A 24399-nucleotide genomic window follows, 5' to 3' on the forward strand; every position below is an offset into this window, starting at 1 on the left:
TTTCATCAGACCAGAGGACATTTCTCCAAAAAGTACAATCTTTGTCCCCATGTGCAGTTGCAAACCGTAGTCTGGCTTTTTTATGGCGGTTTTGGAGCAGTGGCTTCTTCCTTGCTGAGCGGCCTTTCAGGTTATGTCGATATAGGACTCGTTTTACTGTGAATATAGATACTTTTGTACCGGTTTCCTCCAGCATCTTCACAAGGTCCTTTGCTGTTGTTCTGGGATTGATTTGCACTTTTCACACCAAAGTACATTCATCTCTAGGAGACAGAATGTGTCGCCTTCCTGAGCGGTATGACGACTGCATTGTCCCATGGTGTTTATACTTGCGTACTATTGTTTGTACAGATGAACGTGGTACCTTCAGGCGTTTGGAAATTGCTCCCAAGGATGAACCAGACTTGTGGAGGTCTACAATTTTTTTTCTGAGGTCTTGGCTGATTTAATTTAATTTTCCCATGATGTCAAGGAAAGAGGCACTGAGTTTGAAGGTAGGCCTTGAAATACATCCACAGGTACTCCTCCAATTGACTCAAATTATGTCATTTAGCCTATCAGAATCTTCTAAAGCCATGACATCATTTTCTGTAATTTTCCAAGCTGTTTAAAGGCACAGTCAACTTAGTGTATGTAAACTTCTGACCCACTGGAATTGTGATACAGTGAATTATAAGTGAAATAATCTGTCTGTAAACAATTGTTGGAAAAATTACTTGTGTCATACACAAAGTAGATGTCCTAACCGACTTGCCAAAACTATAGTTTGTTAAAAAGAAATTTGTGGAGTGGTTGAAAAACGAGTTTTAATGACTCCAACCTAAGTGTATGTAAACTTCCGACTTCAACTATATGTAGTACTTTCTCTGTGTTCTGTCTCTGCCCAACAGCCCAAGGCACTTCATTATCACCCTCATTTTTCTAATCATCTGATTTTCTGAACCACTTTAAACGGGGCTATGGTTGTGATTGGTTTGGGGAGCACACACTGTCCTGGTTCTTCTCACTTTAGCCCAGTTTGTGCCCCACTTCTGTCTGATGCTGCAGTAAAATTAATTGTATTACATTCTTTCTTTTTTTGAAAAAGAGTTCCAAGTTCTACAAAGTTTTGGGTCCCACTTCTTATCTCCTACTCCTATTCTACCTTTATTATCTCCTACTCCTATTATGACAGAGGTAGCCCAGTGCCCTCTTGTCTATTATGGTGACCACCTGTTAATGAATATATATCATGTCTAATTCATGCTCATCATGATAATAATAATTGTCTTTTTCACTAACAAGTCTAAACTACAAAGCTCACCTCATTCTCACAGGTCTTGGAGGAATACAAAAAGCACATTTTTATTATTTTATCAAGCTTGTAAAATAGTCCCACTCTCATTGAAATGTTAGCTGGTCATTCCACCCCCCCTAAAAATAACTAACTCTTCTCTCCCAGACCCCGTCTGCAGTAGGACCCAGGGGCCACCGAGGCGCCAGCTACACAGGGCTCACGAGCTCGTGTGTAATAAGTGGCACAGCCAATTTGGTTCAGTGTGTGGAGAGCCTGGGTGAGGCGAGTGTATAGTGGACCTATAACTTGTGAAGAGGTGCATGGCTTAGATAGTTCGTTTTCAACACCTGACAACTCGAACTGAACTCTCCTTTTCCACCAAGACGGGCGGAATACCGTATACAGATCCAGTGCGTACATTAAATGACTTTGGTTGGACAGCAAGGTGTCGACAGGAGCGGGTGGAATTCTTCTAACGAATAAGGACTTTTATGGAGTTTATTTCTTTACTTCGTCTTTGGATAGCTTTGGGATTGTAGAGCGCGGTTGCAGCTCCCCTTTTCCCGCGAAACTCTACCTGGATGGAAACCATGTCACCACAGCAACAGAACGAGCTGAGCCGCAGGACGTCGCTCACCGGGGAGTCCAAGCCAAGCACGCAACATGAAAACAAGAGGGTAAATTTTCATAGACCAAATCATGTGTTTTTACGCACTCATTCCCGAGAAATGTGTGGATTGTTATACGTTTCCAAACAGTGAAAATAAATGTTTGGTCAAGTAGCTTATTGCAACTGTGTTGTGTTGCGCGCTATGTGGCCTTTAGCGCACGGGCTCACACGGGGATTGCCGGTGCTATGTTCGGACTCACTGTGTTCGCAGGAGGAGGGAGTAAATCGCTGTTAAACCGACCCCTCAGGTTGTAGACACTGATCAGAATATCCATAGACAGATCCAGGAATTAAGCCTATGCAACTCAGTTATTTGCTGATAACAGCACTACCTGTTGCATATCCATGCGTATATGTGCATTGGTGACATTTCAAAAGCATTTCAATGCTTTGAAACCATAGATCTCATACAGTAATAAAACATGACACCTTTGTTTGAAACCTTAGGCCTATATCATATAGCCAACTGTAGGTTATTATAGGCCAATGATCATTCAGTTGGAATGTATAGATTCCCCCTCCGCAGTCTTCTGAACCAGTAGTTGTGTTGTTTGTGTAAAAGCTATGGTGTTGTTCTGTAGCCGGGTATTTCAGTGTCTGGCACCATTAGAGTGTCTGGCTACGTGGGGACTGGCAGCCGTTTGCAAGAGGCTTTACCCACTGCTCTGCTTTGTGTGGAAATAGCAGCTATTCTATAAGCAAGCCTGCCATTAATACCCGGACTGCTTCAGTAATTGAATGTTTGAATAACTATTTCCTTTCTGTCCAGTCAAAAGACCAACAGTGCATTCGGAAAGTATTCAGACCCCTTTACTTTTTCCACATTTTGTTATGTTACAGCCCTATTCTAAAAGAAATCTGAAATATCACATTTACATAAGTATTCAGACCTTTTACTCAGTACTTTGTTGAAGCACCCTTTGCAGCGATTACGGCCTCGAGTCTTCTTAGGTATGATGCTACAAGCTTGGCACACCTGTATTTGGGGAGTTTCTCCCATTCTTCTCTGCAGATCCTCTCAAGCTCTGTCAGGATGGATGGGGAGCGTCGCTGTACAGCTATTTTCAGGTCTCTCCAGAGATGTTCGATCGCGTTAAAGTCCAGGCTCTGGCTAGGCCACTCAAGGACATTCAGACTTGTCCCGAAGCCACTCCTGCGTTGTTTTGGCTGTGTGCTTAGGATTGTTGTCCTGTTGGAAGGTTAACCTTCGCCCCAGTCTGAGGTCCTGAACACCACGGAGCATGTTTTCATCAAGGATCTCTCAGTACTTGCTCCGTTCATCTTTTCCTCGATCCTGACTAGTCCCTCAGTCCCTACCACTGAAAAACATCCCCACAGCATGATGCTCCCAACCTTATGCTTCACAGTAGGGATGGTGCCAGGTTTCCTCCAGACGTGACGCTTGGCATTCAGGCCAAATAGTTCAATCTTGGTTTCATCAGACCAGATAATCTTGTTTCTCATGGTCTGAGAGTCCTTTAGGTGCATTTTGACAAACTCCAAGTGGGCTGTCATGTGCCTTTTACTGAGGAGTGGCTTCCGTCTGGCCACTCTACCATAAAGGCTTGATTGGTGGAGTGCTACAGAGATGGTTGTCCTTCTGGAAGATTCTCCCATATCCACAGAGGAACTCTGGAGCTCTGTCAGAGTGACCTTCGGGTTCTTGGTCACCTCCCTGACCAAGGCCATTCTCCCCCAATTGCTCAGCTTGGCCAGGCAGCCAGCTCTAGGAAGAGTCTTGGTGGTTCCAAACTTCTTCCATTTAAGAATGATGGAGGCCACTGTGTTCTTGGGGACCTTCAATGCTGTAGAAATGTTTTTGAACCCTTCCTCAGATCTGTGCCCCGACACAATCTTGTCTCAGAGCGCTATGGACAATTCCTTCGACCTCATGGCTTGGTTGTTGCTCTGACATGCACTGTCAACTGTGGGACCTTATATAGACAGGTGTGCGCCTTTCCAAATCATGTCCAATCAATTGAATTTACCACAGGTGGACTCCAATCAAGTTGTAGAAACATCTCAAGGATGATCAATGGAAACAGGATGCACCTGAGCTCAATTTTTAGTCTCATAGTAAAGGGCCTGAATACTTATGTAAATAAGGTATTTCTGTTTTTTATTTGTAATTAATTTGCAAAAATTTTGAAATCTGTTTTCTCTTTGTCATTATGTGTGTAGATTGATGAGGGGGAAAACTGGTTTCATCAATTTTAGAATAAGGCTGTAACGTAACAAAATGTGGAAAAAGTCAAGGGGTCTGAATACTTTCCGAATGGACTGTATATTACTGTGTCATAATAACTGTCATTACTAATGTAGTATAGATGCCTTCCTTATAATCAGTAGTGACAGCTGATGTCATCTTATGCCAACTGTCCTCACAGGATAGGTCCTAACTGTTTAGGTCAGCAAATGTGGCTGCTGACCAGCAGGCTAGAGAACCCTGATAGGCTTAACATAAATAATTGTACCGTTGAGGAAACATGATTATGCTTAGTGATGACACAAACCATTATTTGATGCAAAAGTTATCTGTACAGTTCAGAATTGGATAACATTTACTTTGAGATGACCTTGAAATAGAACAGGCAATGCTTTACATTGTTGCCCAATGTGCCATGTAGTAACTTTTTATAACCGACTACTCTGGTAACCTGTTGTAACGCAATTAATCAGCTGTACATTGGTGACCTCAGATGAGGTATGACTGACCCCACAGTTGCACACTGGGTTACCTGTAGAATTCAGATTGGAATGACATCTGATTTTCCTATTTACGTATTCACTTTAGATTTCTTTAACCTTAAAATTAGAGAATCCACCCTCCAATCCAATTTGGACTCCCAGTCCATTGAATGAATGACGAATGACATTTATTGTCCCTCAAAAGGAACGTGTGTGCAGAGCTCCCCACAGGCTATACCTACAGTACATTACAGGAGACATCCCTCACTGAGCGAGAACCCCAGTCCTCTCCTGTCAACACAATAACCTCCACTGTTAAATTCACTTCCCTCAGACTGTCTGTTTGGAGGCCATGCTAGCACTGACTGCTGACACCAAAGTCGATGACGAACGATCGCATACATCTACTGTAAACGTTTCTCTTTACCTCAGACTTGTGCAATGTTTAGGCTACGCCACAGTGCGTTTTTTAAAACCGTTGTTTTATCAGGATATGCTGTATGTCTCTGTCCAGCCAGCCGCTGCTGTGTGTACTGGAAATACGGTAAACCCCATTAGGGAACATTAGTCAGAGTTGAAGACATATTTGGGCTGTTGGATCAGAGTCTCTGCTGTGTCTGGCCTGTCTGGCCTGCTCTCTTAAAATCAAATCAAATCAAATGTAATTTGTCACATACACATGTTTAGCTGATGTTATTGCGGGTGTAGCGAAATGCTTGTGTTTCTAGCTCCAACAGTGCAGTATATCTAACAATTCACCACAATACACACAATATACACAATCTAAAAGTAAAAGAATGGAATATATAAGGAATATATAAATATTAGGATGAGCAATGTCGGAGTGGCAGACTAAAATACAGTAGAATTGAATACAGTATATACAGTGAGGGGGAAAAAGTATTTGATCCCTGCTGATTTTGTACGTTTGCCCACTGACAAAGACATGATCAGTCTATAATTTTAATGGTAGGTTTATTTGAACAGTGAGAGACAGAATAACAACAAACATTTTAATGGTAGGTTTATTTGAACAGTGAGAGACAGAATAACAACAACAAAATCCAGAAAAACGCATGTCAAAAATGTTAGAAATTGATTTGCATTTTAAGGTCAGACGTTTCTTGTAGTTGGCCCCCAGGTTTGCACACATCTCAGGAGGGATTTTGTCCCACTCCTCTTTGCAGATCTTCTCCAAGTCATTAAGGTTTCGAGCCTGACGTTTGGCAACTCGAACCTTCAGCTCCCTCCACAGATTTTCTATGGGATTAAGGTCTGGAGACTGGCTAGGCCACTCCAGGACCTTAATGTGCTTCTTCTTGAGCCCCTCTTTTGTTGCCTTGGCCGTGTGTTTTGGGTCATTGTCATGCTGGAATACCCATCCACGACCCATTTTCAATGCCCTGGCTGAGGGAAGGAGGTTCTCACCCAAGATTTGATGGTACATGGCCCCGTCCATCGTCCCTTTGATGCGGTGAAGTTGTCCTGTCCCCTTAGCAGAAAAACACCCCCAAAGCATAATGTTTCCACCTCCATGTTTGACGATGGGGATGGTGTTCTTGGGGTCATAGGCAGCATTCCTCCTCCTCCAAACACGGCGAGTTGAGTTGATGCCAAAGAGCTCCATTTTGGTCTCATCTGACCACAACACTTTCACCCAGTTCTCCTCTGAATCATTCAGATGTTCATTGGCAAACTTCAGACGGCCCTGTATATGTGCTTTCTTGAGCAGGGGGACCTTGCGGGCGCTGCAGGATTTCAGTCCTTCACGGTGTAGTGTGTTACCAATTGTTTTCTTGGTGACTATGGTCCCAGCTGCCTTGAGATCATTGACAAGATCCTCCCGTGTAGTTCTGGGCTGATTCCTCACCATTCTCATGATCATTGCATCTCCACGAGGTGAGATCTTGCATGGAGCCCCAGGCAGAGGGAGTTATTTTGTTTTTCTTCCATTTGCGAATAATCGCACCAACTGTTGTCACCTTCTCACCAAGCTGCTTGGCGATGGTCTTGTAGCCCTTTCCAGCTTTGTGTAAGTCTACAATCTTGTCCCTGACATCCTTGGAGAGCTCTTTGGTCTTGACCATGGTGGAGAGTTTGGAATCTGATTGATTGATTGCTTCTGTGGACAGGTGTCTTTTATACAGGTAACAAGCTGAGATTAGGAGCACTCCCTTTAAGAGTGTGCTCCTAATCTCAGCTCGTTACCTGTATAAAGACACCTGGGAGCCAGAAATCTTTCTGATTGAGAGGGGGTCAAATATTTATTTCCCTCATTAAAATGCAAATCAATTTATAACATTTTTGACGTGTTTTTCTGGATTTTTTATTTTGTTATTCTGTCTCTCACTGTTAAAATAAACCTACCATTAAAATTATAGACTGATCATATCTTTGACAGTGGGCAAACGTACAAAATCAGCAGGGGATCAAATACTTTTTTCCCTCACTGTACATATGAGATGAGTAAAGCAAAAATATGTAAACATTATTAGAGTGACTAGTGTTCCATTTATTAAAGTGGCCAGTGATTTTAAAGTCTATGTATATAGGGCAGCAGCCTCTAAGGTGCAGCGTTACGTAACCGGGTGGAAGCCGCCTAGTGATGGCTATATAACAGTCTGATGGCCTTGAGATAGAAGCTGTTTTTCAGTCTCTCGGTTCAAGCTTTGATGCACCTGTACTGACCTCGCCTTCTGGATGATAGCGGGGTGAACAGGCAGTGGCTTGGGTGGTTGTTGTCCTTGATTATATTTTTGGCCTTCCAGTGCTGTAGGTGTCCTGGAGGGCAGGTAATTTGCCCCTGGTGATGCGTTGGGCAGACCGCACCACCCTCTGGAGAGCCCTGCGGTTGCGGGCGGTGCAGTTGCCATACCAGGCGGTGATACAGCCCAACAGGATGCTCTCAATTATGTATCTGTAAAAGTTTGAGGGTTTTAGGTGCCAAGCCAAATTTCTTCAGCCTCCTGAGGTTGAAGAGCCGCTGTTGCGCCTTCTTCACCACACTGTCTGTGTGGGTGGACCATTTAAGATCGTCAGTGGTGTGTACGCCGAGGAACTTGAAGCTTTCCACCTGCTCCACAGCGGTCCCGTCGATGTGGATAGGGGGGTGCTCCCTCTGCTGTTGCCTGAAGTCCAAGATCAGCTCCTTTGTTTTGTCGACGTTGAGGGAGAGGATATTTTCCTGGCACCACACTCCCAGGGCCTTCACCTCCTCTCTGTAGGCTGTCTCGTCATTGTAGGTAATCAGGCCTACTACTGTTGTGTCGTCTGCAAACTTGATGATTGAGTTGGAGGCGTGCGTGACCACACAGTCATGGGTGAACAGGGAGTACAGTAGGGGGCTGAGCACGCACCCTTGTGGGGCCCCTGTGTTTAGGATCAGCGAAATGGAGGTGTTGTTTCCTACCTTCACAACCTGGGGGCGGCCCGTCAGGAAGTCCAGGACCCAGTTGCACAGGGCGGGGTTCAGACCCAGGGCCCCAAGCTTAATGATGAGCTTGGAGGGTACTATGGTGTTGAATGCTGAGCTATAGTCAATTAACAGAATTCTTACATAGGTATTCCTCTTGTCCAGATGGGATAGGGCAGTGTGCAGTGCGATGGCGATTGCATCGTCTGTGGATCTATTGGGGCGGTAAGCAAATTGAAGTGGGTCTAGGGTGTCAGGTAAGGTCTTCCTCTGTTTCTCCACCCCATTATACCTCTCTCTCTCTCTCTGTGTTTCCCTCTATCATACCCCTCTCTCTCGCTATCTCCACCCCTATCATACCCCTCTCTCTCGCTATCTCCACCCCTATCATACCCCTCTCTCTCTCTCTATCTCCACCCCTATCATACCCCCTCTCTCTCTCTCTATCTCCACCCCTATCATACCCCTCTCTCTCTCTCTATCTCCACCCCTATCATACCCCTCTCTCTCTCCTCCACAGAGGATGAAGTCTCTGAGCCATCGTCGACAGTCTGCTCCCTCTCTGGTAATCAACAAAGCCCTGACCAGATCCAGAACATTCTCCAGGTATGTTGGGGGACCAGGGACATTTCTCATAAACTAGGTGTAAAGGTCAAATCCTAGCAAAAAAAAAAGACAACTCAACGTTTCCTACAAATCTCCCATCAATATCACACTCAGAGCTTGAGTTAAAAGTGGGTTTTCCAGTTAGGATTCAGCTCTCACGGTAGAGCTCTCAAAGTTGCCTTGGGTTGTGATGATCAGAGAGGTCAAGGGTCACACTGGTTAAACATGAGGAGACCGCTTGCGTGAGTTTGTGCAAGTGAGAGTGTATGTGTGTGCATGTGTGTTTTTGTACGTGTGTGTGTGTACGTGCGTACCCTGGTCAAACATGAGGAGACAGCAGTGCACTCTTAGAAAAAAGGGTTCTTCGGTACTCACCATAGGAGAACCCTTTTTGGTTCTGTGGAAAGGGTTCTACATGGAACTCAAAAGGGTTCTTCAAAGGGTTATCCTATGGGGACAGCCGAAGAACCCTTTTAGGTCCTAGATAGCAGCCTTTTTTCTAAGAGTGTGTGTTTGCAGTCTGAGTTAGCAGTCACATCCCCTCCCATCCTGGATGTGTATCAGGGTCATTACTGCTTAGACGACCCCTGGGACTTTGAGCTGTGATTTAGAGGTGTGGAAGGAGCTGAACCAAGTTTTTAATCGAGTGAGAGTTGTGCCTACGTCTTCCAAATACTCTGAGGTGTGATATCACAATCTGCACCGCAGTACAGACGCTTAACAGGAAGGAGCTGAACAACTTCATTACTAAGAGAGGAACATAGTTTTTCCATCTGTTTGTGTGTGTGCACAATATGTCAAGGTGGTCGTGACGTTAATGGTTCAAATGACATTGATCTCCAGTTGTTTTTGTCACACACACACACACACACACACACAGAGTGCCTAGTCCTAGAGTGGTTCTCCTCTCAGGCATCACTAATCCTCTCAGATAGCTAATCCATCCCAATCAGGATCGGGGATCTATTAATATCCCTGGCTTTGACCCCCAGTCCAGGGCAGTGAATAACCATGTTAAAGAGACACTGGAGGTGTGTTCATCCTCCCTGGTAACTACTAGCCTAACTGACCCCTTTCACAGCAGGAACACATTCCATTTAATTCAACCCTTCAATCACAACCACATAATGTTGATTCACTGAACTGAAGTTTCTGCATACATTTGTTCCCTTTTGTTAGGATTGTTTCGGTTGTATAATTTGGGTAGGAAAAAATAGATGTATTTATTCTAGAAAAGTGTGTTTAGATTGGATCTATACCTGGTATTGTCTTCCCAGAGAGAGCTTCCTGGTTCCTGTGTGTCCAGAGACGTGCCCATTCGTCCAGTCGTTCCTGTGTCCTGATAGGGTGTTCCTCCTGCACAGCCACGTCACGCTGAAGACAGGGCTGCAGACGCAGGACAGAGACTTCTTCCTCTTCACCGACATCCTCATCATCGCCAAGGCCAAGTAAGAGCGAGAGAGGGAGGTGGGAGATAGAGGGGGTAAAGAGAGAGAAAGAGAAGGGGGATGACAGAAGGGCAGTGAATGAACATGAAAGTGTGGGGGTGTGTGTGTGTGTCTCTGACATCTGTTGTGTCGTCATCCTCAGGTCTCCCACACACTTCAAGCTGAAGGCCCAGGTGTGTGTCGGTGAGATGTGGACAGCCCAGTGTATGGAGGAGGTGTGTGAGGGCAGCACCAACCCGGAGAAGAGCTTCGTCATGGGCTGGCCCACCTGCAACTGTGTAGTCACCTTCAGGTACACAACAGACACTCTGGGTCTGCAATCTGCACTGCATATTTCTGAGCAGTGAAGCATTGCTTATATATGCAGCAGGGGAGGCTGGTGGGAGGAGCTATTTGAGGATGGCTGGAATGGAATTAATGGAACTTAATCAAGCAGGGGATTTCCATATGCTTGACGTGTTTGATACATTCCATCTATTCCATTCCAGCCATTACCACAATGAGCCCGTCCTCCTATAGCTCCTCCCACCAGCCTCCTCAGATACAGTATGACCTTCATGGGTTGTATATATTTCAACCTGGTACATTTTTACAGGTGGTTCTATAAGTTGCTGTAGAAAGTGTTTAGGTTCTTATTTGATATGTTTAGGTGGCTTGTGCTGTTGACGTTGTTCTGACGTTTATGGTTTATCTTTACCAGCTCTGAGGTCCAGAAGGAGAGATGGCTCTCCCTGCTCAAAAGGTGAGCAACAGATAAGCCATTATGGTTTCTTCTACTGTAAACAAATGTTGATGTGAGTCCAGTATGTGTTCTCCCTGTGGGCTAAATCCTCACCTTCCTGTTTTTCCAGTCGAATAAAAGAGGAGAAGGAAAAGGATGATCCTAAAACCATTCCACTGAAGGTGTTTGGCAAAGGCATCGGGAGTTGTGCTCAGGCCGTCAGTAAGACCTTGGCTGTCAGTAACTCTGATTCTACCAATGAGGTTGTCCGACTCGCTCTGCAGCAGTTTGGTGTCACGGTGTGTATAGAATTGAGCAATACTGTTTTTTTGTGTCTTGTGCTGTTGTTATCTTGACTAATGTAGTTTTTGGAGTGTTTTTGTTTGTTATCTTGTTTCTTAGAATATCTTTGTCTGTGTTCCATAGAGCTGTGTGAAGGACTACCAGCTGTGGGTGAGCTCCAAGAGGGACAACGCCCCTTACCCTCTCATTGGTGAGATTCTAACACCAAGGTCTTGTCTATTGGTTGATTCCCTGGTGTGTTAGTTGAATTAGGTGTTGAATCAGGTGTGTTAGTGCTGGCCTGGAACTAAATCCTACTGGAACCCCTGACCTCTGACCTTTACCCCCTGACCCTCTCCCAGGTCACGAGTTCCCTTTCAGTATCCAGATGAGTCATGTGCGGGAGCCCCTGTCCCAGCCGGGCGGTAGGGACACAGTTCCGCCTCCAGACAGACAGAGGGCGATGCACCGCGACCAGCTACAGGTGGACAAACAGTGCCAGTTCATCCTCAAGACCCGACGCAGCTCCACAACAACAACGCCTGTGATTGGTGAGGACTGAGGAGGCGCTTAATGTACTAATACTAGTCTATAAATGGTTTATTAGTGGTCTATTACTGGTCTGTTACTGATAGTCGAGGATTGGCTTTGGGGCTCGTTTTTGCTGTCACGCTTTCTCTTGCCACTCTATTGCTTCCTCTTTCTCTCCTCTGTGCCCCACTGCAAATGATTTGATCTCACTCTGTTGTGACCACGTCCTGTCTGAGCTGACATCTCTCTCCAGTAGACCCAGCTCAGAAGCCCTTCAAGCGAAGGCGTTCTCTCATCAACTGGGCTTTCTGGAAAGGCTCCAATCCTAACCTCCACAGTTCCTCCACAAACCTCTCCTCACCCGCCCCCGGCTACCTGTTCGGCCAATCGCTGAGCACCATCTGTTGGGACAACTCCCTGCCCAAGCCCGTCATGGTGAGTGAGGCGATGATGTCGCAGTGACGTCAGAATGATATCATCACGGTGATTTGAGGAAGTCGATTGAAAATTAATCAAACTCTTATCTGCAACCTCTGTCTGTCTCTCTGTCTGTCTCTCTAGGACATGCTGGTGTTTCTGTACAATGAGGGTCCGTTCACGCGGGGGATATTCCGACGGTCGGCGGGGGCGAGGGCGTGTCGTGACCTCAGGGACAGACTGGATTCTGGGGCTCAGGATGTCTCGCTGACACGGGAACACGTCTTCATCATTGCTGCTGTGTTCAAGGTACACGCTCTAAAACACGCTAGACAACTCCGAAGTCTGTGGCGGCAGAATGACATCAGTTATACCATTGTTATGATGTGTTATGTAGGCCTAATGGCAGACGGAGGGTTCAAGTGAAGTGGAACCAAATGTACTTTCATCACCTGAGAAAAACAGGTTCAACCTTTGCTTAGTAAATCAGGTCACCTTGTAGGACCATGGCAGATGAAGCTGCGGCTGTCACATTGATGCTGTAGTGTTGAGGTTGTCCTCTTGAATGTAGTCTTTGGGCAAGAAAAACACAAAAATAACCGCATTGAACTATATAACTGATCAATGCACCATCATACCAGGTCATTTAATGCTTTAAAAACAAAAACATTTCTGAATAAGATATTTGGCTACAGAAGTCCAATGTCTTACCATTCTCTCTAGTGGCTACAGTTAGCTAAGGAACTAGCTACGTCTTACCATTCTCTACATGGCTACAGTTAGCTAAGGAACTAGCTACGTCGGTCGCGGCGCGAATGACCAGAATGACACATCGATGAACCACCAAAGGCACACCCCATTTCTGTTTGAAAATTGAGAAAGAGGCGGAGTTGGAAGGTTTTTCGTGCCCAAAGTCGACCTTTAAGCTATGTGAATGACTCATGTCAGCGAAGGACATTGTCCTTACTTGCCAAGTGTTACATTACACCTGTGCACTTGTGGTGTGTTGTTGTCGTAGTGTGTGTGTGCCAGGTAATTGACCTATATCTGAAAGATAATTAATCTCATCCAATCCAATTATCGACTCTATGGGTGACACACATACGAGTCCATAGCAACGCAGCACAGGCTGTACCAAAAACAATAGCTAAGTAGAGATATGGTTGTCAAATTTAATCTGTAGCTCATAATCCGGTAATCTGGTAGGGATCCACTGAACAAATCTGAAGACATTAACAGTTACATCTAAAAGTCTATGACAACAAATGAAGGTTTTCACCTAAAACTTCACCTCAAAACCTTCAATTACATTTTATTGTTGTATGTTTTTTCCTCTATAAATTGTCAGTCTAGTGACTCTGGTCTCTGTCTCAATATTCAGGACTTCCTGCGGAACATTCCGGGCAGTCTGCTGTGTTCCGACCTCTATGAACAGTGGAAGGATGTGATGGAGGAAGCAGAATCAGAGGAGGCAGAGGAGGAGGAGCAGGCACGGGATATAACGAGGTAACACACTCACACAGACAGACACTTTCCATCCTCACCTGAATCAGCAGTAGGCTACTGGGATAAGTGTCGTAATAGGCTGAGTAATGAATCAGGTGACTTAGTTATGAAAGGGAAACTCCTCTAGATAGTTAATACAGAGTGCCAGGAACCACTGCTTCCCTCAGCTCTGTGTTCTAATCATAGAGATCGTTTTATCTCAATCGTTCACAAAGCTTTTCAGCTAGCTGCTCTAAACAGGCATAGCCCAGGGTTAGGGAACTCAAGAGAAGGACAGCTTCAGTACGACTGTAGGCCGCTTTAAAGTAGGAAAATATCGGGCAAACTGAATATTCCTCCTGGGCATTTAGTTGGTATCAACTATTTGTTATCGATTCGTTCCACCCAGTCACAAGGGAGCCGCATGAGAGAGGGAGAGAGAGAACTAGGTTGTGACCTTTAGTCAAAGTAGAGAGCGAGTGAGCTGTTATGTTAGCATTCATTTCTGGGACAGAAAGCGGAGTCCATGTTCAGCTGGAGGTAGAGGTTGCCCTTTAAGACAGATCTAGGATCAGATTACCACGTTACCTTAGCCCTAATCCTAATCAAAACCATCAGGCTAATGAGAAACATCTGACCATGTGTCAGTCATTTAGGGGCAGCTTGTACCTACACGTACACAAATCAAATCAAGTTGTATTGTTTGTATTTCGTTGTATTTTAAATTTGTGTGACTGTCCTTGTCCATCAGTGTTTTTCTACGTGTCATGTGTTGTGTTTTTTGTAAACCCCAGGAAGAGTAGCTGCTGCTTCTGCAAAAGCTAATGTGGATCTGAATAAACAAACCAGCGTCTGGAGTTATTCCTGTCAGGGAAAACTCAAGGCCCTGTTCATACTGTAAATAATACACATTTTGATAACCAATAATAAACGTTGACCCATCTGTGACTCTCCTTCGCTGCAGGCTGATTGGTCTACTGCCCAAAGAGAACGCCCTGTTGCTACGCTACGTGGTCGCCATGCTGCACAGTATACAGGAAAACGCCCATGACAACCAGATGAATGCCTTCAACCTATCTGTGTGCATTGCTCCCAGCATGCTCTGGGCTCCGGGCCCCAGCAGCCCCGAGGTGGAGGGGGAGGGCGCCAAGAAGGTGAGGGGACGACTGGAGGGGTAATACACATAAGCACTTTCCCCTTGATCCCTAACCTTTGTTTGACCTATAACCCTTAGCCTTTAACCCCAACATCAACCCTTACCTAAACACAAACAATTTGACCCCTAACCTTTACCTAGGCTAGGCTCCACTTCAGCCTTTATCCTGTAACCTAGTGAACAGTCACTCAACAACACTGGAAAACCAAAGTAGAGTAACAGTTAACAGTAATGAGATAGTTAACATGTAGCTGGAAACATAACAGTAATGAGACTGTTAACATGTAGCTGGAACCATAACAGTAATGAGACTGTTAACATGTAGCTGGAACCATAACAGTAATGAGACTGTTAACATGTAGCTGGAAACATAACAGTAATGTGACAGTTAACATGTAGCTGGAAACATAACAGTAATGAGACTGTTAACATGTAGCTGGAACCATAACAGTAATGAGACTGTTAACATGTAGCTGGAAACATAACAGTAATGTGACAGTTAACATGTAGCTGGAAACATAACAGTAATGAGACTGTGGGTTGGTAACATGTAGCTGGAAACTTAACAGGGACTCGCTGGGAAATATGCAAAGCATTTCCTTCAGCCTGCAGGGTCAGCACTCTTCTCACACTCGTCTTGCAACGTGAACAGACACACACACACACTACCCCTTCCCTCGTTGTGGGTGTAGCAGTTAATTCTATGGCTAACAGATTTGTCTGACTGCTCAGCTCACAGAAATGTAACATTGCAAAAATGTATTATGCAACAAAGTCTTAGGTTACAAGTAAGTTCATGTGTTCCATAGCCAGTTCAACAGCCCCTAGAAGCTTATCTCGTGCACTGAGACTGAAAATACAGACAGAGCAACATCAATGTAACCATCAGAGCCATTTTGGTGCTGCATTTGTGTCAGTTCATCACCATATCAACGGAATGTCTAACCTACTCGGAATAGATTGTTCTTTCTCTGAGAAGGTTATCTGGTAAATTCCCACCACTTTCGTCACTCCTTCGTTACTGTTTCATACAGTTAGAAAGCTGTGTTACTGTTTCATAAAGTTAGAAAGCTGTGAAGGCCTTTGTCCTAAGAATAGACTCACTTCTCTATCTTGGAGACTGATTTCGCAACTTCTCACGAGAAAAACACGGTGTCTTAAATTATAGTTATTTGTTTAACTCAAGGCCTAGTAAAAAGATACATAGAGCTCAGAATCTGTAGTAGTTCCTCCAGGTTAAAGACCTGTTCCCTTGTCCTGTCCCTAGGTGTGTGACCTGGTGAGGTATATGATAGAACACTGCCAGGAGGTCCTGGGAGAGGATGTCACCTCTCTGTTTGGAGGTCTACCCCGGAAACGCGCCGAATCGGGTATCTCACACACCCTAACATCTCTGTTTATGCAAAGGTTCCCCTGCTCAAAAGCACACACCATCTAATGTTCTCCGCTTTCTCTCTCTGTCCCCCTCTATCTCTCTCTTTCGCCTTCTCTCACTCTCTCCACAGACGTGTCTTCCTTCCACCTGACCGACTCGTCTTATGACAGCCTGGAGAACATGCTGAATGATGACAGCAGTGAGTCTCCAGGCCTCCACACCTCACGGCGGCGCTGGAGAGCCAAACCCCTGCAGGGCAGCCTGGACTCAGTCCTCACCCTGAGCGACTGCGACCTGGACCAACCCGACCTGGACACAGACCCCGACACCACAGACCCCCAATCTGGCAACCACCACCACCGCGATACGATCACACAATCTGGATCTGGCAACATCCTCCAGCCCTCAACCCCATCCCTAGGCAGGACCAGGAAACTCAGCCCAGCTGCGACCCCCTCCTCCTGTCCCAGCCCCCCAGCCCCTCGGAGGGGGGGGAGGAGGTGCTCAGAGCCGGCCATAGGGTACTCTGTGGCCAGCTTCGTGGAGCGACTGGCAGGGAACGCAGACAGGCTGGGCAGCATTGATGGGGAGATGTTTCACAGCTTACGGAAGGATGGACAGACACAGACACATGAACCCACACACACAGGGGAGTGGAATAGCAGTAAGGCTGCATGTGAGGGTTCGGGGTCACAAGGTGCGCAGACACGAAGCCGGGACGCGATCTACTCCAGTCTCTCTTCGCCGCCCACCTCCCCCACCCCCACACGCTCTTCCATGGACTCCCTGGACAGCCTCTTCTCCCACTCCAGCATCCAGTCCGCTCCATTCTGGCAACCCAGGGCGGGGACCAACGCCGCAAGATTGACTCCCTCCCCTGCTCCTTCTGGTCCTCCTGTCCCTCTAACCCCCATATCTTCCTCTACTTCCACCCATAGTCTACCCATCCCCACCCCCAGCCCAGCTCCAGGCCAAGGGCTCAGTCCCAATATCTCTCCGCCGAAGGAGATCCCTTCCTGGGGTACACTGAAGGCCAGCAGGGGGCTCCATCCCAACACCTGGTTGAAGAGAGGCCGCAGACTGTCCCTATCGCAGCAGGATGATGAGGGGGGTGTGGTGAGTTCAGTTACATGTGGTTGTTGTCGTTGTTTATTAGTACTGTTCATTCATGGAATATCTCTCTCTCTCACACAGACTCATACTTTCTCTTTCACTATCTCTGTAGGTGGCCTCCACTAACAAGACTCTCCCCTCTAGCAAGTCATGTCAGGATAAAGGAGGGCTGAAACAGTTGTCTGAGGACCCCCCCAATTCCAGCATGACCAGCTGCCCCCCAAAGGCAGGAGGGGTGCAGGATCGGGGCAGGGTGACCAAGGACCGAAGATCCAGTCAAGGCTCGGTGAGCCCACCATCGCACCAGAGGTCCCAGGGGCATTTCCACTACTGCTGCTCTCCCTGTTACCAACCCACAGACAGACCCCTCACTGTCAAAGAGCTGAGAGAGATACACAGCCGGGCCTGCGCAGCGAGCAACACAGGATATGATGTCACAAAACAGGGCAGCCGTAACCCTCCTCAACATGTGTTCTTCGGGCAGGGTGGACCCAGCTTGTCCCTAGCCAGGCAGAAGTCCTACTCCCTAGCCCCAGGCATGGAGGGTCTCTCCGGGGGCAGGTGTTCCCAGCGCCGGAGCTCCGAGCCTGGGACAGCACATCTAGGCGAAGCCCTGGTTCTGGATAAGACCTCAAACCCGGAGAGGCTTCACACAGAGGCCAAACTGGGTCAGAGGTCAAAGTCAGTGGACGGGTCCCAAGACCTGGGGTTGAAGGTGTCCGACACGGACCGAAGCGGGGATCCCAGGTTCTGCCTGTCTCCCTCCGCCACCAAGGCTGTGAGGGACTATTTCTCGTCTCACACGTGCAGCAATCCCAATAGTGGTCAACAGGTGGCGCTAGCCCTGATTCAGGGGCAGAGGGATAGGCTCAGGAGGTGTAGTGATCCCATGCTGGAGCCTGACTTTGACCAACTGCTCTTTGCTGAAGAGTCCTACGTGTGAGACCATCACTGGTTGTGAACAGTCACTCTAATGCTTCTACATACGGCTGTGAATGTACAGGTGCAGTCATTTAGGACCATAAGAACCAAAACATAGTGCTTTTATAAGAATCACGGATATAACAACCTTCTGCTTATTGTGGACAAACATTCCTATACTTACAATGCACTTTGCTTTTTAGAATCAAGTGGTATATTCTTATAGATTCTCCTAAAAGCGCTCACTGAAATGAATGTATTATGCAAGGGAAGAGTAGTTTCAGATTATGTAATGTGTTGTTTTAGACCGCAAATGTACTTTAGGAATCAGGCTATTTGGTTGGATTACATGTAAGATTATTCACAGGGACCCTTGCAGTGGACTGCCTATGATCAGTGTAAGATTTCTAAAACGTTTACTGCTAAACAAAAATTCCTTACTAAACCTTGTCATATTTATGCAAGGCTGTGATTTTGCATTTACAGTATTTTGTAAATAACAAAAACAATCTTGAGCCATTTAATCAATGTTGATAATGATAAAGCAAGCGCTTTAAACTTAGTTGTAGAGTTTTCTCAAAAGATTTCTAAAACTCTGTATTTCAATCTATACAGTGCATTCGGAAAGTATTCAGACCCCTTGACTTTTTCCACGTTTTGTTACGTTACAGCCTTATTATAAAATTTATAAATTGTTTTTTTTTTCACTCATCTACACACAATACCCCATAATGACAAAATAAAAAAGTTTTTTTGATTTTTTTTGCAAATGTATTAAAAATAAAAAAAACTTAAGTATCACATTTACATAAGTATTCAGACCCTTTACTCAGTACTTTGTTGATTACAGCCTCAAGTCTTCTTGGGTATGACGCTACAAGCTTGGCACACCTGTATTTGGGGAGTTTCTCCCATTCTTCTCTGCAGATCCTCTCAAGCTCTGTCAGGTTGGATGGGGAGCGTCGCTGCACAGCTATTTTCAGGTCTCTCCAGAGATGTTCGATCGGGTTCAAGTCTGGGCTCTTGCTGGGCCACTCAAGGACATACAGAGACTTGTCCCGAAGCCACTCCTGCGTTGTCTTGGCTGTGTACTTAGTGTTGTATCCATTCATCTTTCCCTCAATCCTGACTAGTCTCCCAGTCCCTGCCACTGAAAAACATTCCCACAGCATGATGCTGCCACCACCATGCTTCACCGTAGGGATGGTGCCAGGTTTCCTCCAGACGTGACGCATGGCATTCAGGCCAAAGAGTTAAATCTTGGTTTCATTAGACCAGAGAATCTTGTTTGTCATGTCTGAGAGTCCTTTAGACATGACAAACAAACTCCAAGCGGGCTGTTATGTGCCTTTTACTGAGGAGTGACTTCCATCTGGCCACTCTACCATAAAGGCCTGATTGGTGGAGTGCTGCAGAGATGGTTGTCCTTCTGGAAGGTTCTCCCATTTCCACAGAGGAACTCTGGAGCTCTGTCAGAGTGACCATCGGGTTCTTGGTCACCTCCCTGACCAAGGACTTTCTCCCCCGATTGCTCAATTTGGCCGGGTGGCCAGCTCTAGGAAGAGTCTTGGTGGTTCCAAACTTCTTCCATTTAAGAATGATGGAGGCCACTGTGTTCTTGGAGACCTTCAATGCTGAATAAATGTTTTGGTACCCTTCCCCAGATCTGTGCCTTGACATAATCCTATCTGGGAGCTCTACGGAAAATTATTTCGATCTCATGGCTTGGTTTTTGCTCTGACATGCACTGTTAACTGTGGGACTTTATACAGACATGTGTGCCTTTCCAAATCATGTCCAATCAATTGAATTGACTACAGGTGGACTCCAATCAAGTTGTAGAAACATCTCAAAGATGATTAATGGAAACAGGATAAACCTGAGCTCAATTTCGAGTCTCATAGCAAAGGGCCTGAATACTTATGTAAATAAGGTATTTCTGTTTTGTATTTTTCATACATTTGCAAACATTTCTAAGAACCTGTTTTCGCTTTGTCCTTATGGGGTATTGTGTGTAGATTGATGAGGGAAAAAATGAATGTAATCCATTTTTGATTAAGGCTGTAACTGTGACGCGTACTGAGTATAGGAAGAGGCAGGACGCAGACGCAGGAATTAACAAGGTCAATGTTTACTTAACAATGAGCAAGAGAAATAACAAATATATAATAAATGAGACGAAGCTAAACAATCACACACAACATCATCCAAAACAGTCCAGGGCTAAATAGGGGAGATGATGAGGTGCAGGTGTGCTGGAGGTGATTAGAGTGCGTTGGGTTTCCATTCCGGTGTAGCCAAGGTGGTGCGCTCAAGCAACGGGAGGAGACGTGACAGTAACGTAACAAAACGTGGAAAAATGGAGGGGTCTGAATACTTTCCAAATGCACTGTATATGACCGGATGTCTGTGTGTGAGAGATTTTGGGCTCTATTCAATCTGAAACGTTACAGATTCTGCGATAGAAATGTAAAGGTGCATTCCGATTGAGCCGACATATGCAGCGTTTACCTTGAATTCAGTCTCCGCTAAAGCGGAAACATTGCCTTTCAATTTCAATCACGCTGTAAAGCTGAACTTCCACGATGCGGATTGAATAGAGCCCAATGTTTGTATCGATCCGTTTGTGTGTTTGAGAAGTATACATGAATTATATAATCTGTACAGTACATTTACAGCATATGCAGTATGACTGTTTGCTTATTTTCTACATTTGAAGGTATTAATTTCATACAAATTGCTGCCAATTGTGTTATGTGCATTTTCACACAGCTTTCTACACCATCAATGATGCTTTGTTCGCTTTGTATTTGTGCCCATGGGATGCTTTATAATGTTTCAATTGTACACGCTGTGCTGTATTGAGATTGTACAAGCTGGCTGATACCGCCGCTGCTTTATTAAACTGGCTACTACACTCGTTTTGATGTGTAATGCATAAGATAATCAGATCATAAAATAAAACAAACCTCCTTGGCTAGTGATACTAATGGTGCTGTCGTTTCATTTTCTTTGACGTGTACTCTCAGTCCAGTAGCACCTGGGAAAATGTATTTTGAAGTTTGTATTAAACTCAATTACACCCAAACCACACTGAACTCACACATGTCAATGGGCAAAGTTTAGCCAATCACCCACTGTCACCTCAACCAGCAGGGCTGAGGCACCCTGGGGACTCAAGAATGCCAGTTTGATGCCAAGCCGTTCTGAATGACTGATGTAAGGACTTACCTAATTTAATTCTGCCATGTTGCCAACCAATTAGCCTTGCCCAGTAACTTCGAACACAGATTCAGGTAATATCTACAAAATGTAGATCAGGGATGGGCAACATTGATGGGGCTGGGGGCCACAAAAAATGTGAACTCGTCATGGGGGCCACAGTCGCTCAGGGTCTGCATACCCACACATGCAGCCGGCCCTAGCCTTTTGGGGGCTCTAAGCAAAATGTTGTTCGGGGCCCCCCACCCACCTTGTGAGACATTTTAGTGGCCCCCCTCGTGACAGCGGAGACAAATGTCCTGCAATTCTATACATTTTGCCATGGGACGTAGAGAAAATGTTTCCGTTTTAAAGCGAGTTTCCCTCATCAATCTACACGCAATACCCCATAATTACAAAGCAAAACCAGGTTTTTAGATTTTTTTGCTAATAAAAAAAAAAAAAACGTATTTACATAAGTAATAAGACCCTTTGCTATGAGACTCGAAATTGAGCTCAGGTTCATCCTGTTTCCATTGATCATCCTTGAGATGTTTCTACAACTTGATTGGAGTCCACCTGTGGTAAATTCAATTGATTGGACATGATTTGGAAAAGCAAACACCTGTCTGTATAAGGTCACACAGTTGACAATACATGTCAGAGCAACAACCAAGCCAAGAGGTCGAAGGAATTGTCCGTAGAGCTCCGAGACACAGATCTGGGGAAGGGTACCAAAACATTTCTGCAGCATTGAAGGTCCCCAAGAACACAGTGACAAAAGTTTGGAACCACCAAGACTCTTAGAGCTGGCCGCCCAGCCAAACTGAGTAATCGGGGTAGAAAGGCCTTGGTCAGGGAGGTGACCAAGAACCCGATGGTAACTCTGAAAGAGCTCCAGAGTTCCTCTGTGGAGATGGGAGAACCTTCCAGAAGGACAACCATCTCTGCAGCACGCCACCAATCAGGCCTTTATAGTAGAGTGGCCAGACGGAAGCCACTCCTCAGTAAAAGGCACATGACAGCCCGCTTGGAGTTTGCCAAAAGGCACCTAAAGGACGCTCAGACCATGAGAAACAAGATTCGCTGATCTGATGATACCAAGCTTGAACCCTATGGTGAAGCATGGTGGTGGCAGCATCATGCTGTGGGGATGTTTTTCAGCGACAGGGACTGGGAGACTAGTCAGGATCGAGGGAAAGATGAACGGAGCAAAGTACAGAGAGATCCTTGATGAAAACCTGCTCCAGAGCGCTCAGACTGGGGCGAAGGTTCACCTTCCAACAGGACAACGACCCTAAGCACACAGCCAAGACAACGCAGGAGTGGCTTCGGGACAAGTCTGAATGTCCTTGAGTGGCCCAGCCAGAGCCCGGACTTGAACCCGATCAAACATCTCTGGAGAGATAGCTGTGCAGCGACGCTCCCCATCCAACTCGACAGAGCTTGAGAGGATATGCAGAGAAGAATGGGAGAAACTCCCCAAATACATTTACATTTGAGTCATTTAGCAGACACTCTTATCCAGAGCGACTTACAGGAGCAATTAGGGTTAAGTGCCTTGCTCAAGGGCACATCGACAGATTTTCCACCTAGTCGGCTCGGGGATTAGAACCAGCGACCTTTCGGTTACTGGCACAACGCTCTTAACCACTAAGCTACCTGCCGCTACAGGTGTGCCAAGCTTGTGGCATCATACCCAAGAAGACTCGAGACTGTAATTGCGGCCAAAGGTGTTTCAACAAAGTACAGAGTGAAGGGTCTGAATACTTATGTAAATGTCATATTTCCGTTTTTTTTATTTTATACATTTGCTAACATTTCTAAAAACCTGTTTTTTTCTTTGTCATTAGGGGGTATTGTGTGTAGATTGATGAGGGTAAAAAACAATTTAATCAATTTTAGAATAAGGCTGTAATGTAACAAAATGTGGAAAAAGTCAAGGGGCCTGAATACTTTCCGAATGTTGTCTTTGGAAATTGAGCCACGTGTCTACGAAAGGGGGGCCACGGGCCACCAGTTGCCCATCCCTGATGAGGATTGTATGTGGTTCCTGTTTAGAAAGAGCTTAGCAGGCATACCAAATCAACAGATACTGGTATGGTCTGGTTCTATTGTTTGAAAACTGACTCTTCCCAAAGTAAAGTAACAATACTTAACAAAAACATGAATGCAACATGTAAAGTGTTGGTCCCATGTTTCATGAGCTGAAATAAAAGATCCCAGACATTTTCCATACGCACAAAAAGCTTATTTCTCAAAAATTTTGTGCACAAATTTGTTTATACCCCTGTCAGTGAGCATTTCTCATTTGCCAAGATAATCCATCCACCTGACAGGTGTGGCATATCAATAATCTGATTAAACAGCATGATCATTACACAGGTGAACCTTGTGCTGGGGACAATAAAAGGCCACTCTAAAAAGTGTTTTTGTCACACAACACAATTTCACAGATGTTTCACAGAGGGACCGTGCAATTGGCATGCAGACTGCAGGAATGTCCACCAAAGCTGTTGCCAGAGAATGTAATGTTAATTTCTCTACCATAAACTGCCTTCAACGTTGTTTTAGAGAATTTGGCCTCGCAACTGCAGACCACGTGTATGGCGTTGTGTGGGCGAGCGGTTTGCTGACGTCAACGTTGTGAACAGAGTGCCACATGGTGGCGGTGGGGTTATGGTATGGGCAGGCATAAGCTACGGACAACAAACACGATTGCATTTTATCGAAGGCAATTTGAATGCACAGAAATACCATGATGAGATCCCAAAGCCCATTTCTTTTCAAGTATCTGTGACCAACATATTCATATCTGTATTCCCAGTCATGTGAAATCCATAGATTAGGGCGTCATTTATTTATTTCAATTGACGGATTTCATCATATGAACTGTAGCTCAGTAAAATCTTTGTAATTGTTGGTTTATATTTTTGTTCAGTATACATTACCAAGATGAGTGAAGAGTATGAAAGACTGAAGTAATATCCCTTCCTGCTGTGTGTAACTTTCTCATTAAAAAACATGTTGGATAACCCATTTTCCATGATTGTGCAATACATAATGTTAGTATAATAATTCAACAGTATATTCCCTT

The 24399-nt window shown here is 45.4% G+C and overlaps 1 protein-coding gene across 2 annotated transcripts; it reads left to right on the forward strand.

Annotated features, from left to right (window-relative positions):
• Positions 1–1498: 1498 nt before the first annotated feature.
• LOC121543325 (rho GTPase-activating protein 20-like) lies at positions 1499–18766 on the forward strand. 2 transcript variants are annotated; one of them, XM_045208431.1, is made up of 15 exons: positions 1499–1953; positions 8567–8652; positions 9930–10100; positions 10243–10392; positions 10801–10842; positions 10952–11120; positions 11248–11314; positions 11466–11654; positions 11888–12069; positions 12196–12360; positions 13433–13557; positions 14501–14690; positions 15960–16062; positions 16198–17183; positions 17293–18766. In XM_045208431.1, exons 1-15 carry the CDS (start codon positions 1858–1860, stop codon positions 18121–18123), a joined length of 3552 nt encoding a protein of 1183 aa, XP_045064366.1. In that variant the 5' UTR covers positions 1499–1857; the 3' UTR covers positions 18124–18766. The 2 variants fall into 2 exon arrangements, with proteins under 2 accessions (XP_045064366.1, XP_041709054.2); XM_041853120.2 differs by having other exon boundaries at positions 11891–12069.
• Positions 18767–24399: the final 5633 nt, after the last annotated feature.

The sequence above is a fragment of the Coregonus clupeaformis genome, chromosome 28, assembly GCF_020615455.1.
Source record: "Coregonus clupeaformis isolate EN_2021a chromosome 28, ASM2061545v1, whole genome shotgun sequence".
Taxonomy (NCBI): Eukaryota; Metazoa; Chordata; class Actinopteri; order Salmoniformes; family Salmonidae; genus Coregonus; species Coregonus clupeaformis.

Coding starts and splice junctions, on each gene's coding strand:
- LOC121543325 (XM_045208431.1), top strand. CDS start 1,858: ATGGAAACCATGTCACCACAGCAACAGAACGAGCTGAGCCGCAGGACG. Junction 12,070..12,195: donor CCCTGCCCAAGCCCGTCATG/GTGAGTGAGGCG, acceptor CTGTCTCTCTAG/GACATGCTGGTGTTTCTGTA. Junction 13,558..14,500: donor CAGGCACGGGATATAACGAG/GTAACACACTCA, acceptor CCTTCGCTGCAG/GCTGATTGGTCTACTGCCCA.